The sequence below is a fragment of the Pelobates fuscus genome, chromosome 12, assembly GCF_036172605.1.
Source record: "Pelobates fuscus isolate aPelFus1 chromosome 12, aPelFus1.pri, whole genome shotgun sequence".
NCBI classification, from domain to species: domain Eukaryota; kingdom Metazoa; phylum Chordata; class Amphibia; order Anura; family Pelobatidae; genus Pelobates; species Pelobates fuscus.
Genome location: NC_086328.1, coordinates 130,563,669 through 130,582,172, shown reverse-complemented (window position 1 = coordinate 130,582,172; position 18,504 = coordinate 130,563,669). Strand labels below are relative to the sequence as shown.

Genomic DNA, 18,504 nt, shown 5'->3' with positions numbered 1-18,504 from the left:
GATTTCACAGAATCGAAGGCAAAATTATCAGAACTAAACATAAATAACATAGATCTATTTTTTTTCTAAATTACTTAATCACTTTTCAAAGTATGTTGTAAAATCCAAACTCATAACGAATGTATTTCTATACACAAAGAAGTTCTGCCAACTTTAAGGTACTCTGCATTTAATTGATGATGTCTAATTAAAATCCAAATAACATTGTCACATTATACTTAAATCACTCAGATTTACATTGTACCTTTCATATCCAGGGAGAATATCGTCAGGATCCATAAATGCCTTTGAAATTAGTCTCGTCCCGTCTTCCTCCACGTAAATCACTTTGTCAAAGATTAAATTAAGAACATTCTCTGTTGGAGGTCTGATATTAATTAATGTGAAAAAATAAATGAGTGTTCTGTAATGTGTTACCTTTAAAACTTCACATAGAATTAAAGCATCCAAAGATTCAAAATTTAAAGTCACAGTTGCAAAATACTGTCCCCATGGAGTTTTAACCAATTTGTACTCCTTCGCCCAATTACTCTTTGGGGTGGTAGATGGCTGGAGACCATTTCTTACTTGAATAAATCTTATTGCTCATTTTTGCAGTACCCTTACTGTTTTGCTCTTTAATATTTAATGTATTTCTTGGTTATAAAATTCAATATTATCATATAAATATATCCTTTGACAGATTTTCTTAGTAATTAGCAAAGTTTAAATTCATTAAATTAGTTGAGTGACTCAACAACAATACAATGAGACCATTTTGGAAAAAAAATGGCTTACATATTGCATTAAGTCTGAGAAGAATCATGCGAGTGTTAGACCCTCAACATGTAAAGCAATGCTGTAACTCAGTGGGAAAATACTCGCCGGGATCTCTCGCTGTACTTGGGGAATAATAAAGAATTTATTTTCAGAAGCTCTATATCCATGCTCATCAATTCAGATGAAACCATCCTGCCACTATCTGCAGACTGACATGGGCACCAGTTATGGGATTCTAGACACACGTGTATTGGCATTGTATTATTAATGTTTAATAGTGTTTTAGAAATATACAAAATAATAATAATAAAGCATCCGATATATAATATTACAGTCACTGTAGGATACAGATAAAGATAAATGGAGGGGCCGAGGGGGAGGTATAGTATAGATTTAGCATTGAGCAGTGAAAAACACATTCGCGTGCATGCTCAGTATGAAACATTACACATTGGACACTGAATATACAAACTAGTGGTCTTAAGGTATGAGCTGGAGTTTCGGCAAACTTTACCCCAAAAAGATATAGTTACAGTTTTATTGGGACAAGTGGGAAGGTGACAAATCCACACGCCCTGCAATTTCAATATATATTAATGGTTTTAATTAATTCTGTAGCATATATTAAAGGAACACTACAGGGTCAGGAACACAAACATGTATTCCTGACCCTATAGTGTTTAACCCACCATTTAGGTGGCTTCCCCCCCCCCCTTAGAAAATGTTAAAACTCACCGCATTTCCGCGCGGGTCTGCCGACGCTGATCCCACCCCCGATCCGCCTCCTTGGTGACATCATCAGAATTTCCGCTTTTTAGCCAATCTAATGCCAATCCCATAGGGCAGGATGGGTCGGGGCCAAATGCCGTTTTGGCCAATCAGCCCCTCCTCATAGAGATGCATTGAATCAATGCATCTCTATGAGAAAAAATCTGCATCTCCTTGCAAAGCATGGAGACGCTGAACAGCATTGCTGTCTACTGTGCAGCACTGCCCCAGGAAGCACCTCCAGTGGCCATGGGAGAAGTGGCCACTTGGAGGTGTCCCTAGGAGTAATGTAAAACTGCATTTTCTCAGAAAAGACAGTGTTTGCATGAAAATGCCTGAAGGGAATGATTATACTCACCAGAACAACTACATTAAGCTGTAGTTCTGGTGACTATAGTGTCCCTTTAATGTGTCCAAATTTATCATATGTAATTATGGACATTCCCTTTCCACTTTTATTTTAATATTTTCGTCTTTACGTGTTTTTTCTTTTATTATTATCGTTTTTATTTAAAATTATGTTATATTATATGTATACATTGGTAATATATATTTTTAAATTGTTCAATAAAAATAATTTGAAAAGAAACTAGTGGCCTGGATTACCAAGCTTCAAAACTGTCCAGGTTTTAAGGGCCAGACCCTATTTTAGGGTTCCCAGATGTACGCTGGTGTTCTAGGGCAGCACAGCGCTCTTGGAATCATTAGACGCACTTGCGCTGTGTGGTGGGTATTTGGACCATGCAATGTCCACTTCAGCAGTAGTCCATGGATGGTACTGTATGTGGGGGGGGGGGGGGGGGGCAGTCAGGAGGCTATCAGCCTGGCCTGCTTGACGATAGGCTGACAATCCCCCTTCAGATGGCATCACTGGCAATGCTCCCCAAAGGCCCACCCATCTGTCCCAATTCCAGACTTCCCAATGTTGAAAGGTATGGATTATGCACTATGTTACACGGATGTACTGTTGAATTCTATGAACACTGTTTGGTGATATTGTATCTGACAATGTTAAAAGGTAAAATCAAATTGATATGGACCTGGTGTCTGGAATTTTGATGTCAGTTCTTTGGCATAGAATTTTAATATCAGTAGCACACTGGGTAATTGTCTTGTGTGTCATATTTTGTATAGAACTTGGAAATCGGGTAAAAAGGTCATATAACTCATAGCCAGACACGTGGAAGGCCCTTTTCTTTTATTTAACATAATAAACGGGATGTTATTTAGATTATCCTCTCCAGGCAAGGGGCCCAAAATGTATAAACTGCAATAAGAATAATGAGTTATGTATAATCAGTGCTGTGGAATATCTCAGTGTTTTAAACATAATTTGAGCTGCCATGTCCTGTATTATGTGTTATTAATAAACAATATTCATATGGACAAACATGACTTTTGTCCTAACAAAACTAACGTGGGTGGCGTTTCCACATTCACAGGTTTTTAATCAGGATTTAGGTCAGTGAAAGCCTAAACATGGCCTGTCGGACCTTCGTGGGTCGGGCTGGTATCCTACAAACACTAACCAAAAATGAACATCCTGGGAACTGTTTACTGGACTTTGAATTGCAGCAAATTAAAATTTGAAAGGCAAAATGTTGGCAAAAAAAAATAGCCAGGCTGTAGCTATAGCAGAGTTGTTTTTTTCCACATCAGCTACATTTGCTTATATTTTGCTGTTCGGATTTCAATTGAATAAACCTCACTGTGATCCCTACTAGAATTTCTAAATGTCCACCATCAATTGCCACAAACTGCAGACTTCCTGGAGCAAGCAGAGTGGTTTGTATGTGAGATTACTTTTACTTTTATATCTGAACTTGTGTGAGCATGTGTGTTACATATTTTGTGTTGCATTACTTTTACCAATCGATCTGGACAAAAGTCAGCATGCTGTCATTGCTCACAGCTTGTCATTACTTTTATTAATAACTGGACCACATTTTAACGCATTACATTACGGTAATTCACAACAATACAAACTCGCGTGAGCTTCCCATATTGAAGGGCAATTCATAGTCATTTTTGTAAAAGAAAAATAACCTGTGTAGCAAATTGATCATTTTTTACAGAAAAATGTCATGCCGACGGTATTAAATAAATCTAATCACCAGCTGAGATAATTTAATTATTTAAAAGCCGTACAATATTTATCATGTTTTAAGAACATTACTTCAATATTATGTATTATGTAGGTGAGTTATAAGCACTGTAGATTGCCACTAGCTTTGTCATTAAACAACATGGTTGCCGTTTGCATGGAATGCATTTATCTTTTAATCACTTGTCACGTTATGGAATGTGATAACATATAACATATGTCCCAGAGAAGCCAAGAGAAGAGAAAGGATTAAATTCCTGAGATAGAAAGGAGAATGTAAAAAGTCATTAAAAAAGACTGAGCTAATGAAATGACTTGAAATTATTGTCGTGATTGGTACAAATTAAAATACTTCGATTAAAAGGCCATTTATTAGAGGGGGAAAAAACACTCTTAATAATGGTTACATCAATAATTATCCGTCCTTCTGTCTGTCATCTCTCTGTCCATATAGCCATCCATTGTGTATGTTTGGAATTGGGGTTGTACCAGCCCCAACTAATTGGTGATACAGGTATCTCCAGACTCCACCTATTCTACTTAGTTCAGACTATTTGCTATATTAAATTAAACAGTTTTTTTGTTATTTATCTTAAATTATGAATGCTATTTTTCCAAATATTTTTCAGTAATTATTGAAATGATATTCGATTCTGTAAAAAAATATTGTTTTTTTTAAAATGAAAAGCCAAAAAAGTTACATATCAGATTAGGAAAACAGTCTCAGCATGTTCCTGCCCCATTTTATCTATATATATATATTCCTATGTCATGGACTTATTATGTTTTTAAAAATAACTAATAATGGGTCATTGTGGTCAGGGACAACAAGCCGAGTTATAGTAGTGGTAGGGAATTTTCCTCATAGAGATTGTGGTGTGCCGAAACAGACATTCGGGTAGGCCTGTAAAAAGAGGACCCACCAAAACTGAATGGCTTGATAAATGGAGCAGTGGGTGGGCTGAACCGGCAGTATAGACCCGTGTATTTATAGGCCGGATAACTCTTCCCACAACTTCAGGCTACGCCTACCTATTTGTCGTAGGAATAAATAAATACACGAAAGAATAATTTTCTGTGGTCCTATAAGCACTTTTATTCGCTTGATGTGGTCAATTTATCAACATCTGCCAACTGGAAAAATGGCGCAAAACCAATGCCATTGAACCACTTCCATTTCTGATAGGACCCACCCCCTTCACCATTGCTTTCATGGTATTCCTTTTAATAAATTGGCACTATTATATCCTTATTCTTGTTCACATTTTAAATTTGTCCTTCAGCCAGTGTATATTTTTCAAGAATCTGCAGGTCATGTATATCCGGGCAATCTAAATGTCATTTTATTTGCAAGTGATAACATATCATAAAAAAAGGATTAATAAAAATACAAAATATCTATACAATGCATGGTTTTCCGTTTGGTAGAATGTGACATTTTTAAAATTATTTACAATCTCTTAAATTGTTCTGATCAATCGGGGCTGAATGTGGTCTCTGGATAATTCGATCATCAATAAATGATAGAACATTGACCATGTTAGTGGTCCCTTTGATACAACCAATGTGCTAGACTGAAGATCAGTATGTGTGTATTCTGGTGCTTTAATTGGCACCTCACGCATCAAAGCATATATATGTTCTAGGGGATGCAATATACTGTATAGCCATTTGGATTTTGTTCTACCATTGCTCTAATCAGAAAACTAGTAAATCTCTGCACTATAGTTAGAGAAAAACTAATTTCACATGGTCCTCCTTCTAATGTACTTTGCTCCCCTGAGATGAAAAGTAATCACAACATCCTAGACTGCCTATAATGACTGACCCTTACTGAGAATTGAAGCTGTGGTATAGCAACGATGTTAAGAGTGTAAAAGAAACAACATTTTTTTCTGCTTGAGTAAATTATTTTTTTCTGTGTTGTCAGACAGTAGAGGGAAAAAAGAAAAGAAACGAACACTGAAATAAACCAATCTGTAAACAAGGAATAAAAATAATGGAATAAAGAATCTGATGAAGCTTACTCTGTGTGATGATAATGGGTGGGAATAAATGACTTTTCAATAGAGAGCATTAGGAAGTAATAATGTCAGAATTATGTGTGGCTTGTTATGAAGGCTTGTTGAGAACACTTCCAAAAAAAGCTGATAATTAACGCAAAAATAAAAAAGTGCCTCACCTGACAAAATCATTTACAGCCGGATGATGAAAATGTATGGGTTCAGACATATTGGATAAAATTCTACTCTACTGGAAGAGGTAGAAACACCCATAGTGGGGGCGTGGCCTGGACGTCGACCGAGATGGAAGCATAAGCACTGAGCTCCGCTCCACCGGCTCTCCAAAAGCCCTAATTGAAAGCAAAATTTTAGCACTCATGGGACGAAACCGTAGGGGTGACCCCCCTGGGACCCCCAGAAACTCACAGTCCAGCCAATCTCACGGTCCGATGGACGACTTTTTACAGGCACCGGCCGATATACACGACGAGGCCGAAGGCCCCAATATGGCGGCGCATCCCTCAGGACGAGACGGCACCCACACACCTTCATTGGAAGGCATCGGAGACGAACTCCGCACGATATCAGCAGCAATGGCCACGATGGCCACGAAAGCAGACCTCCTGGTCCTGACCACCACGATCCAAGACGCAATGCGGGCGGAATTAGCCGGTCTCCGGACGGAGGTGACGGCACAAGGCGCCCGACTACAGGCCTTGGAACACTCCCACGAGGCCCAAACGCACAGGATTACAGCAACCGACACTGCCATAACGAGACAAGGCGATCTCCTGCTCCAAATGAGGAGGTCAGTCGAAGACCTCGACAACCGTGGCCGCAGATGCAATATTAGGGTCCGCGGTATGCCCGAGGCAGAAGGTGAAGAAGACGTAGAAGGCACCCTAACAGCGTTATTCCGTCTGATCCTGCCTGGCGACACCTTACCACCGCTCAGATTTGAAAGAACACATAGGGCCCTGCATCCCCGATCCCTGGAGGAAGGCCCCAGAGACATAATATGCTGCATCCACTCATTCACCACGAAAGACGCTATCATGAAAGCAGCTAGGGCACGACCCACATGGGACTATCATGGTGCGCAAATTTCGCTGTTCAATGACCTGTCTCCGACCACCCTGGACGCTAGAAGGGCCTTGCGGCCTATCACCTCCTTACTACGAGACCGCAATATACTATACAGGTGGGGCTTCCCATTCTCCTTATCGGCAAGACACCGGAATGGTTGGGTAACGCTCCGCGGGCCAGATGAGGCCCCCAGCTTTCTGGCAGAGCTGGAGCTTCCTCCTACACCTATACCGAATTGGATCCTGGGGCCTGGAATGAGACCACAACGTATGCCCCGCCGACATAGAAACCACTCACCGCCGGGACCTGCCCATCACCGACGAGGAGCACGTGAGGCCCAGAACTGAATACCGACCTCGTAGATCCACCGACTCATTGATGCTGAGACGCTCACTACATTAAGGTACTGTTCTCCCCTTGCCAAACTGGCCGGGACCTGACTGCTGGCCCGCACACACATGGCATACCTACTACACTTGCCAAACGCCATGGACTAGGCCCATACCCCCCCGTGATGATGCTCTACCTGACGGCCACGTTTGCTGCCATCTCCGGACTCCGTTTCCCCCCCCCCGCCTCTTGCCCCCTCTCCCATACACGCGGGGCCTGTTCCACAGTCACCTACTCAAGGGCTCCCAACAGACATTTTTGGGGCGGGGGAAATGGCGGGGCAAGCTGGGCTGATCACCCCCCATCGAGCAGGACCCTCGCCTTGACACAAGGCCCAGTATTATGGGATTGAACTCTCTGACTCGCACACCGGGACTGTAACAGTATACTACATCTCAGAATCTGATTATTGGACATGATAAGTATCATTGCTTTTCTTTACAATTCTGGTTGTTTGAATTCAATATGTTAACATAAGCTGATGCATGCCACTTTTAAGCACACCACGCATTAATTATCTTGCTAGCACCACACTACATCAGCTCTGTACTGCAAACGGGGGGGCGAGAGCTGGGGACGTGGGAGGGATCCGGAGGGTCGGCTCTGTATGTCACTATTGTAATTGGGAACATATTACGATGAAGAAAGGAAGCCTGGGGGACGCACAGTGGGGGGTGGGGTTCTGCGGGGGGGGGGGGTGGCGGGTGGGGGAGGGGGGAGGGAGGGGAATAAGAGAAGTAGCAGGGGGAAGAGAAACACGCTAAGGAGGGGGGGCCGTTACGGGGGGGGAAGGGGGATGGGACTTAGTGAGGAGAACCACCGTGGTACCCACGATGCGGGTTAGACCACACCACTACCGCTACCTCTTACAGTAGCCCCCACTCACTGAGGTACGGACAACACAACCACGCATACCCCAGTGACCTACGAGGGGATGAGACCCACCCCTACTTACTATATCCGTATACCTAGTGGGACCTCCCGCACTTGAGGGCACTAAACATGGGATAGGGGACGGGGGGAATACGAGCTACCATAACCTATTTAAACCCCGCTACACATAACGTTTTAGGCCAGCAGAAACATGGGATGGGACGGGGAGGGAGGGGGGGACAGAATGAAACATCCACACCTTGATAGGGAACCAAGATGGGAATGAGCGGTAGCTGATATGACCAACGGAAACTGTTAAGGACCTTATATTTGTCAACTGTTATTGCTGTTAACTAATCTTTTTTTTTCGCTTGTATATGTCGCTGGACTGGACACCTTTGGGTACACCCACATCTCCCATGATCAATAACACACGGGCTAGGAACCGGTTGGAGCGGATACTATTGACCCATACCTGATTACATATTTAGACACGCTTCACGATCTAGGGTTCGACCCCAGTCATTGCTCTACATAACCACTTGCGCAAATATCTCGACGGAGCCACAGGCACACTCACTCACCGATCTGGTCATCGGGGTGACGCCTGGTCACTCACGCCGAGGCGTAAGTGTTACTCCTTCTCGAAGGAGATTCCGGGATAGTACTAACGTCTATCCATCGGGGATACTTACCCACAGGGGGGCCTCCTTTGCCCACCCCTATTTTAATCCCCCAACCTACACTACCTACCCTACACCCACACTCAACCCCACACACGAAAGGACTGGACGCTGGCACTACAGGGGACGGACCGGGGACACGACAGACAATAACCGAGAACACCTACATAGACTCTGACCGGACACACGGACACCCATAGGACAGCGCTACACACACACCCTCACGGGGCTGCGCCGTCGACTGGGTACCTTGTGCCGCTTAGGCGGACCTCCTGAGGTCGGAAACACCTAGTAACGGAAGAGACCATGGCGTACCAAAACTCCCCTATGACAGTCATGACGCTTAACTGCAGAGGATTAAACATACCAGAACGGCGCTCCCACCTACTGAGGACACTTCGGCGGAAGCACATATCAATCGCAATGCTCCAAGAAACCCATTTCCGAGACGGTGCGGCGCCCAAGCTCCGTAACGCCTACTACCCGACCAACTACTATAACAATCACCCGCTGGCTCGACGGGCAGGAGTAGCGATACTTATAGCTGCCGACCTAGGATTCCAAAAATTAGACAAGATGACAGACGACCAGGGCCGTTTCCTCTTCCTCAAGGGAACAATAGCCGACAGAATATTCACATTTGCATCAATTTACGCACCCAACTCAAAGCAAGCACGGTTTCTACGAACAACATTGCGTAAACTACACGACTTCTCGGAGGGCGCCCTGATCGTAGGAGGCGACTTAAATACCCCCTTGGACCCACTTACGGACTCCTCCACGGGACACAGCAGCCTTCCTCAGACCCACATCAGATCCATACGGAAGTCCCTGGGGGAATTGTCCTTAGTTGATTGCTGGAGAACACTACACCCCACTAGCAAAGACTATACATACTACTCGATCATTCATAACCGTTACTCCCGGATTGACTATATTTTCATTAAACAAGACGGCCTATCGCGATTGAGAAAGGCATCCATTGAGCCGGCAACATGGTCGGACCATGGCTCGGTCCAGATAGAACTGGAATCCCCACTATTCAAGCCGGCGATCCGGTCCTGGCGCCTAAACGAGTCCCTACTCCATGATCTAGCGGTGCGGGCTGAGATCTCTCAAACCTTGAAACACTACTTTGAGGAAAACGGGACCGACGAAACATCTCCGGTACCCGTATGGGAAGCACATAAAAGTGTCATACGTGGCACCCTTATCAGTATCGCGACCCGCAAAAGAAAAGAAACAACACAGGCGATGTCTGCCCTCTACGGTACCATCTCACGCCTCGAGCTTCAACACAAACGCTCTCAACTAGTCGAAACTTATACCGAACTCACAGAAGCCCGACGCAACCTAACAACCCTCCTCACACAACGACACCTACGTTCGCTCCAGAGATCGAAAAACTTCTTTTACACACACGCGAACAAAGGAGGAAAATACCTAGCACGGCTACTACGGGGAGAAACAACACGCACACAGGTACGCAAGATTCGCCTGGCCTCGGGAGCACTTCACAATTCCCCGAGGACATAGCACGGGAGTTTCGGGACTATTATGCCTCGCTATATAACCTACATCGACCCCGAGACACACCGCATCGACGAGCCCTGGAACAACAAGAGCAGACATACCTACAGGACAACATCCGAACGAGGATAAACCCAGATGCGGCACTCATGCTGGACGAGCTAATTACGACCGACGACCTAGCCGCGGCGCTCAAAGGTACGAAATCGGGAAAGGCCCCGGGACCGGACGGATTCTCCACGGGCTATTACAAACACTTCGCCCCACTATTACTGCCATGGCTAACTAAAGCTATTAACAGGATAGCAGATGGGGCACAGTTTGGCATGGAATCCTTAACGGCTACTATCACGGTGATACTCAAGCCTGGGAAGGATCCAGAACAATGCGGCTATCGCCCGATCTCCCTGCTGAACGTAGATACGAAGCTCCTCACAAAGGTCCTAGCTACCAGACTCCAAAGGGTCCTACCGCACATTATCCATGTTGACCAGACAGGATTTATCCCAGGCCGAGAGGCACGGGACAGTACATTATGCCTGTTTTCCATACAACACCACGCACGGAAATACCGGAAACCTCTGCTATTACTCTCCACAGACGCGGAAAAGGCGTTTGATCGAGTGGATTGGTCATATATGTCCCGAACTCTCCGGCATATGGGCGTTGGACAGCGGACCATGACATGGATCGCGGCCTTATACAGCTCCCCAAGGGCGTCAGTACGGGTCAATGGCGCACTAACTACTACCTTTAGTATCGCGAACGGCACTAGACAGGGCTGCCCCTTGTCGCCTCTCCTATTCGCCCTCTCCCTGGAGCCACTCCTACAAGCGATCCGAAACCATCCGGACATACATGGATACTCATGGCAAAACACGGAACATAAAGTGGCCGCATATGCGGATGACCTCCTATTTTTTGTCTCCCAACCACGGGTCTCACTACCTTGCATACTCTCCGAAATAGACAAATTTGGCCAGATTTCTGGATTCAAGTTGAACCTAGCATTACCAGAAAAAAAGTAGGGAGTAGGTTAGCGCTAATAATATATAAAAGGCAGCAACCTTACAGAGGGTCACCCTCTAACCCTCTGAGATAAGGATGTACAGGTAAAAGGAGAGAAAAGGCTGCGCCAAAAATGACTTAAAAATACAATAAAATAAGTCCCAATAAAAGTAAACAAGTAAAACGAAGGATAAATGTCAATGTTTGTTGTACTGGATACACTGGTGGAGTGTTCTCTCTTCTTGTGATGCTTTGAATCCTCCCGTGATATGTAAAATATAAAAGGGAAAAGGACCAATTGTGCAGGTTGTGGGGTACGTAGTAGGTAAAAAAAAAAAAAATGTGTAAAGAACTCACATTTTCATGAGCTATAACCAGCTCAAGTGGAATAGGCGTTCTGCAGTATAATCCCTGCTAGTAGGATATCACGGAAATCTGGTCCACTTTGGGTCTGGTGCTGTCCAATTCTCAGGAGAAGGGAGAGAAATATATAGACAACAGATAGTGCTCTCCGTAGATAAAATGTGGTATAGATGCAAAGCAATAGTAAATATACTCACAGTGTAAAGTGCAGATGACACTGCACTTGAGATATGGCGTGGGTGGTATAATCCCCACCTTAGGATGTATAAAATAGCCAGGAAAGGAGAATATAAAATAGTAGTAATAAAAATATGAATGGCACAAATGTAAAGCCAAACGTAATTTATTGTTTAAAAGTATATAATAAAATCCATTAACGCGTTTCACCACTAAGGTTTTTTCAAAATGGAATAAATGGAATAAACTTAACATTACCACCCAGCAGGCGGAATATGAGGCCCTGGGCCCTCTATTCCCCTTCCGCTGGTGTACAAAGGCGATGAAATACTTAGGAGTCTGGATCCCCTCAGACCCACAAGACATCTACACTCTTAATTTCACGCCACTCCTGGAGAAGATTGAACTGGACCTGAAAAGATGGGCACACTCGCACATAACCTGGCACGGCCGTGTAGCGGTCCTCAAAATGAACATTCTCCCGAGGGTCCTCTACTTATTCCAAACCACACCCATAGCTTTACCACCGACATTCTTCTCGAGACTCAAATCGGCGGTCATCCGCTACATATGGAGGGGAGAAAGATCCAGGCTGCGCCACGACCTATTGTGCCTACCCAGACACAGAGGGGGTCTGGCGCTGCCGGACTTCAAAAAATATCACCAGGCAGCAACACTACAGCGTATTCTCGAGTGGCACGTGACAACCTCGGACAAACAATGGGTGGACCTGGACAGGGAGGGCGACACAGCAAAACTGAAGGCATCGGTGTGGCAGAGACGGGCGACAAGGGGCAGCAGGAGACAAGACGAGGGTCCAGTGGCAAACACGCTCATCACGTGGGAGAACCTTAGGGAGACACCCGGGATTTCCCCGACCCCGAGCCCCCTGATGCCGATCGCCCACAACCCCAACATAGGGGGGGGGACTACCCACAGAAGCCTGGAGGTTCCTGGGGGACGAGGACTACATCCCGATACGGAAGGTCACTCAAGACGGCACCATAAAGACACTGGACACACTGCTAGAAAGCCGACAAAGAACCCCGATGGTCACTCTCCGGTATATCCAACTGAAACACTACTTAGCCTCCCTACCTCATAAGGACAAACTTCAGAGGGAACTGACACGATATGAGAAGCTCTGCACCCGAGGCACACCGCTTGGAAGGACCATCTCGAATCTCTATCAGTACCTGCTGACCGAGCCCACAACAGACACTAATACCTTCCAACGACGATGGGAATGGGCCATGAACAAGACTTTCACCCAGACACAATGGGAGACAGCCCTAATATGGCAACATAAGAGCTCCTCTAGCTCTCGCTATCAGGAAGTAAACTACAAGCTGATATCCATGTGGTATAGAACACCGGCACTACTACATAGGATCTTCCCTGCCACACCACCGACGTGCTGGAGATGTCTGGACGACGACGGGACCCTCCTGCACATCTGGTGGGACTGTAGACTTATCGCACCATTCTGGGAACAAATTAAATCGGACATTCGCCTGACCATTGGAGAGGACACCGAATGGTCGGCGGAGCTGGCCCTACTGCACATATCCACACAATCAATCTCTGCCTACAAGAGGTCAGTCTTACGCCATCTTTTGAACGCGGCCAAGTCACTCATCCCGGCACACTGGAGGACAACAGACACCCCCACCAGGGACGAGTGGATCCACAGAGTCGACGACATCAGAGCAGCAGAAACACTTCAAGCGGAACTGACGGGCAGGGTAGCGAAATGCGCGGCTGTCTGGGCACCATGGCTCGCCTTTCGAACGCGACTGTAGGGGGGACCTGCCAAGGGAGGTCTGGACCCGGAAGGCGATGCAGCTCCCGAATACCACCAGCCTTACACTCATACGACCTACGGCAACCATAACCAGCTGACACGGACGCTACCACACTCCACGGACCACCCGCATCCCTCTGACAAGAAATACACATAAACACGGCTAACTCATAATAACAAGAAAGCTCTTAGAGACCATACCCACACGCACAGGACCACCCAACAGACCCACACCCATAGTCTGCCCACACTTGTAATATATAACAACAACACGACCATGGGTATACTCGGGACGGGAAAGCCGAACCTTCAGACTCTCCTCGCCCATACGGGACGGATGGGGAGACACGACATTGACCTAACGATACGCGACCCCTACACCCGACCAAATACATGACACCTAACACATTGACCCAGCATTTATAGACAGTAAATCCACGATAGGCAGGACAGCAGAGAACACCTGAGACCGAATCAAACACGACACACACCATGACCCTCGGAGCGACTCGAGACCCATTGATGATCGCCTACGGGACTCTTACAACTACGCACTCCCTGACTACCTACATAGAACCCCCACCAGATCATATGAGACCGGATCTGACCCGACTCGCACACCTTCATCATCACACACCTCTCCCCACGATACCCCTAGCATGCTCTAACCGAGATATACGCACTCAGACAATACATGACCCACCACGTAAACCATATTACCACTACACGAGCCAGCCGGGTGCTAGGAGTTTAAACGAAGAGACGGGACCCTCTCTGACCGGTTTCCCCCCACGACACATCGGGGCAGGCACGACATACCCGTAGAAATCATGAGTAGGAACACGTGTAACTGTTAGGGACCCTATACACTACTATGTACCCCCGCTAACCCTACTTTGCTCCTGTACACTCCTCGACCGTACAGTACCACTCCCTTTCATCACCTTCAACAACCTCGAACCCGCTCGGGTTATACCACACTCTGACACACCACACTACCCCACATTCTCACACAACCCACTACAACACACATGAACACAAGGCCCAGTTGCCTATAGATCTACCCGCTCAGACCTAGCCCGCAGTTGATTGATCCTGGGAACTAACATAACTAACAAGAGCTACGATGATGCGCTTCCCGAGAGGGAACGAGGCATCACCTGACACTGGCGCTCTACTGCTACCTGAGCCTGCAACAGTAAATGTTTATACTTTATGATATGTAATGTATAGTGTTAAGTTCTTACTATGTTAACCCTGTTCTTTATATTTACGCTTTTTCTGCGGGCCTGCGTGCCCAAATTTATCTACTGACATATATAACTATTTACCTCAATAAAATGTGATTAATAAAAAAAAAAAAAAAAAAAAAAAAGAAACACCCATAGTGTCAGGATGCTACTTCTTCTCTGGTCCTCTTCAGTTCTACAGTCGGGCAGTTGAAGCCCAAGCCAAGGCACCAGCACCCAATTAAGGGTTCTTTCCTCTCATCATGTGAAAGGAAATAAATTAATTAAGCTAGACACACATTTTGTTTTCCCTCCATGGACGGTAAGAGTCTACAAGTCATGACATGCGGGATCTTACACCTAAGAAGAGCAGAACATGATGCCACCATAAAATGTAGGATGGGTAGAAAAGTTAGGTAAATATGGACAATTGCCCAGAGGACCTGCCTGCCAAAATCAGCATCAATAGAGGTGAAAGTAATAAAACAATACAAATTTGGAAACTGTATGCAAGGATGATCAAGTGATTGCCTTGCAGTTTTGATATAAGTCTTATGGTGAAAGGCTCATGAAATAGCTCTCAAATCTAGTGGAATGAGCAGTGACCATGTGCAAGGGAAGTTTGTAAGCCAGAGTATAGGCCTTACAGATTATGGACTTGTACAAATTGATGAAAGTGAAAGCTGAAGCCTTTCAATTTAAGCAAGATTCTGAAAAAAATAACAAATAGTCCAGTGGCATTAGTGTAATACTTATGGGCATTGACAATATCCAAATTATGGAGGGAACAATCTGGTCAATGTGGAGGAGACCACATTTGGCAAAAAAAGAATAATCAGTCCTAATGATTTTGCAATCATTATGAAAAGCCAATAGATTGGGCTCACAAAGCAGAGTTAGAAGGTCAGAAACACTCATGGAAGAAGAAACAACAGCTTCAAGCATATCAACCGCAAATCAAATAAATGCATAAGGTCAAAAGGAGCATAGCATATTGCACTGGCTGAGGCACCTGATTCAGGCTCAAAGTCAAAGGCTTCACCACCCGCTTGATTCACAACAGAGCCTGCACAATGGTCTTGATGTCAGGGCTCAAAGTGAACTTACTGTGGAAGAGCACTGAAAGAGCAAAAAATCCAACCCTTCAAAGTTTTGCGGCCAACCCTTATGCAAGCCATCCTGTATGATGTCCAATATATGATGAAGATTTCCAAAGATACCCACATGAAGAACGACAAGCCAAGCATGTACTCCAAACCTCATGGCAAATGCAACTGGTAAGATGCTTGCAAAACTAAAACAAGTATTCACTGACCTAAGCCGAAAAACCTCTGGAGTGCAAGATCATAGGTTCAGTATCCATGCTGTTGAAGATTGAGTGAAAAGGACTAGATAGTGAAAGGACCTGTCAGAAGACGATCCTGCCACAGAGGACATTTCTAACAGAGCTGCACATCAGGTCCTGCACAGCTACATGGAGATACCAGAAGCACTTGGTCAATTCCTGACAAATTCTGGCTACCACTTGAGGTAACAATTGCAGTATATTGGCAGCAGAGCATTCAAACAAGAGGCCACTAGGTCTATCTATAGTAGGATCTATAGCAGCACTGAACAAGATAGGATCTAGCTCAGATCTTCACATAGAAACAACATTTGCCCAGATGAAAGACCTGTTGACTGAGGTAATCCTCTTCCTAATTGTCTACATCAGGAATGTAAATCGATACTAAATGGGTCTCGCCAGGCAAAGGTATCAACCGGAGCCAACACATCCTGCCCACACATCAGGCATTTCCCGGATCCAGATCGAGATTCCAGGGGAGACCTGTAGGACACCCGCAATGGCTTTTACTGGTGGTTCTCATAGGTTGTGGACCATGCGAAATGGACCAGTCCCTGGTGACTTCAGGCACAAGTAAGGAATGGTAAGCTATCTCTCTGACACTGGAAATTATGGAATTGACACATGATCTTTATCAACTTATTCATGTTTAAGGTTAAGAGCTCTTTTGTCAATTTGATACCTAAAGCAAGCATATAATTGGTCAAGGGCTTAAATAGTAGAGTGCTGTGGGTATCTGCAATTAGCCATTTAACCTCCAATGAAGGCAACAACAATCTCTCTGGTAAGTGAGGAAGACCATTCCAGCAGGGACCAGGATATCCCCCACTGGTCAAAAGGGGAAGCGGGGGAATGGAGCAATAGGAGCAAGTGGGAAATCGGCCACCTACCCCATTTCGACTGAACAAGTAAGCCGCAATAATCTCAGTCGCAGGCAGCTCTAGACAACACCAAAAAATCTTAGTCCATAGTAGTGGATGAGTGTTCCCTAGACCAGAAGTGGAGGTCAAGAAGCCATGAGTCTTTTCTCTTAAAAGCAGAGGAGCACCTCCAGCATGTGGCTGGTTGGCAGTCAGGCTCCGCCCCCAATGGGTCATTCTAATGCAATGATAATCCCCCTTTGGTCATTCTAGTGAAGCAGCACTCAACTAGAGGTTATTCCAGTACAGTGAGAGTCATCTCTGGTGCTAGCCAGATGTTTTGAACCACATTAAAACTGAGTCATCATCTTGGGAAAGGTTTTAATCAGTATGGATCATTTCTAATATTGCTGTGACCTTATGAATATCAATGAAGGCTCTGCTGCTGCATCCTTTCAAATATTAATAAATATCTATCTCTTAAACGAAATAGTAAAATTCCTTATCTATTACAATCGGATATTCTGTTTGTTTTGATCTGTACCTGTAGCCATGCTTAGTCTTGGGAGATAAAGATTATCACAAATACAATCAGTCCATAAAATTGATAGATTGGATAATCCAGTCGTTCACGTTCAGCCTACCATGATTCAAATTTATAATGTTATTAATTGGGTAATAGTAACAACCCCTGGATGTTGGGCAAAAGTAACAACCCCAGGACGTACTTGGAAACCAGAGTAATCGGAATGTACCTTTCCTGGTTAAATATTATTATTATTATTATTATTATTATTATTATATTGGTTTGTGGCATTAATGGGTTACTCTAACATAAGAATCCCTGTATACTTCTAACATAATCAATAGAAGTGCTCCCTATTCTCTTCTATGTGAGGGTATTGGCATATATGTATTTACAATGACTGCTTTGTTTAGACCCCTCATCGTTCCCTATTTTTAAATGACTGGGGTTGGTTTTTTTCCCCGTTTTTTTTACTGTTTTACTTTGGCACATATTATCGTTACTTTGTGATGATCTGATTCCCGTCAGTTCAGCTCTACGTCTGTGTTCTTAGAATGCACAACTCAACATTACTTTGTGTAACTCTGTGGAAGCTCTTGTCAGTTTTTTAACAAACAAGCAAAAACAATCTATATATATATATATGACCAACAATTCTAAAACACGTTACAACCACTGTCTGAAAAGTCCTGTAAATATAAGATTATGATAATAAAATCATGTAACCATCAGAATTAACAGAAAAATTAACAGAAAAATTGCTTTATTTTATTAGGGTTAATCAAAACTGTTTAAATAAATCCACAGAATAAGATTTTTATGCAAAAAAAATTAATAACCTGTACTATTAGAGGAAAATTGGCTGAACCTTACAAAGGGCACCCTTATGAAATATCTACTATAAAATAAAGTAAATTGCAATGGTTATACTATAAGGATAAGGAAAATATGGTTTATAGTGTTTTCAGATCACTCTTGCATTCTCATTTTCCATTT

The 18,504-nt window shown here is 44.4% G+C and overlaps 1 protein-coding gene across 1 annotated transcript in view; it reads right to left on the bottom strand.

Moving 5' to 3' along the window:
- LOC134578564 (doublecortin domain-containing protein 1-like) overlaps positions 1-18,504 on the bottom strand; it is a 311,038-nt gene that overhangs the window by 129,400 nt on the left and 163,134 nt on the right. Inside the window, exon 7 of the mRNA XM_063437537.1 lies at positions 245-367. Within this exon, the coding sequence (XP_063293607.1) occupies positions 245-367 (123 nt within the window). The remainder of the gene's footprint in view (positions 1-244; positions 368-18,504) is intronic.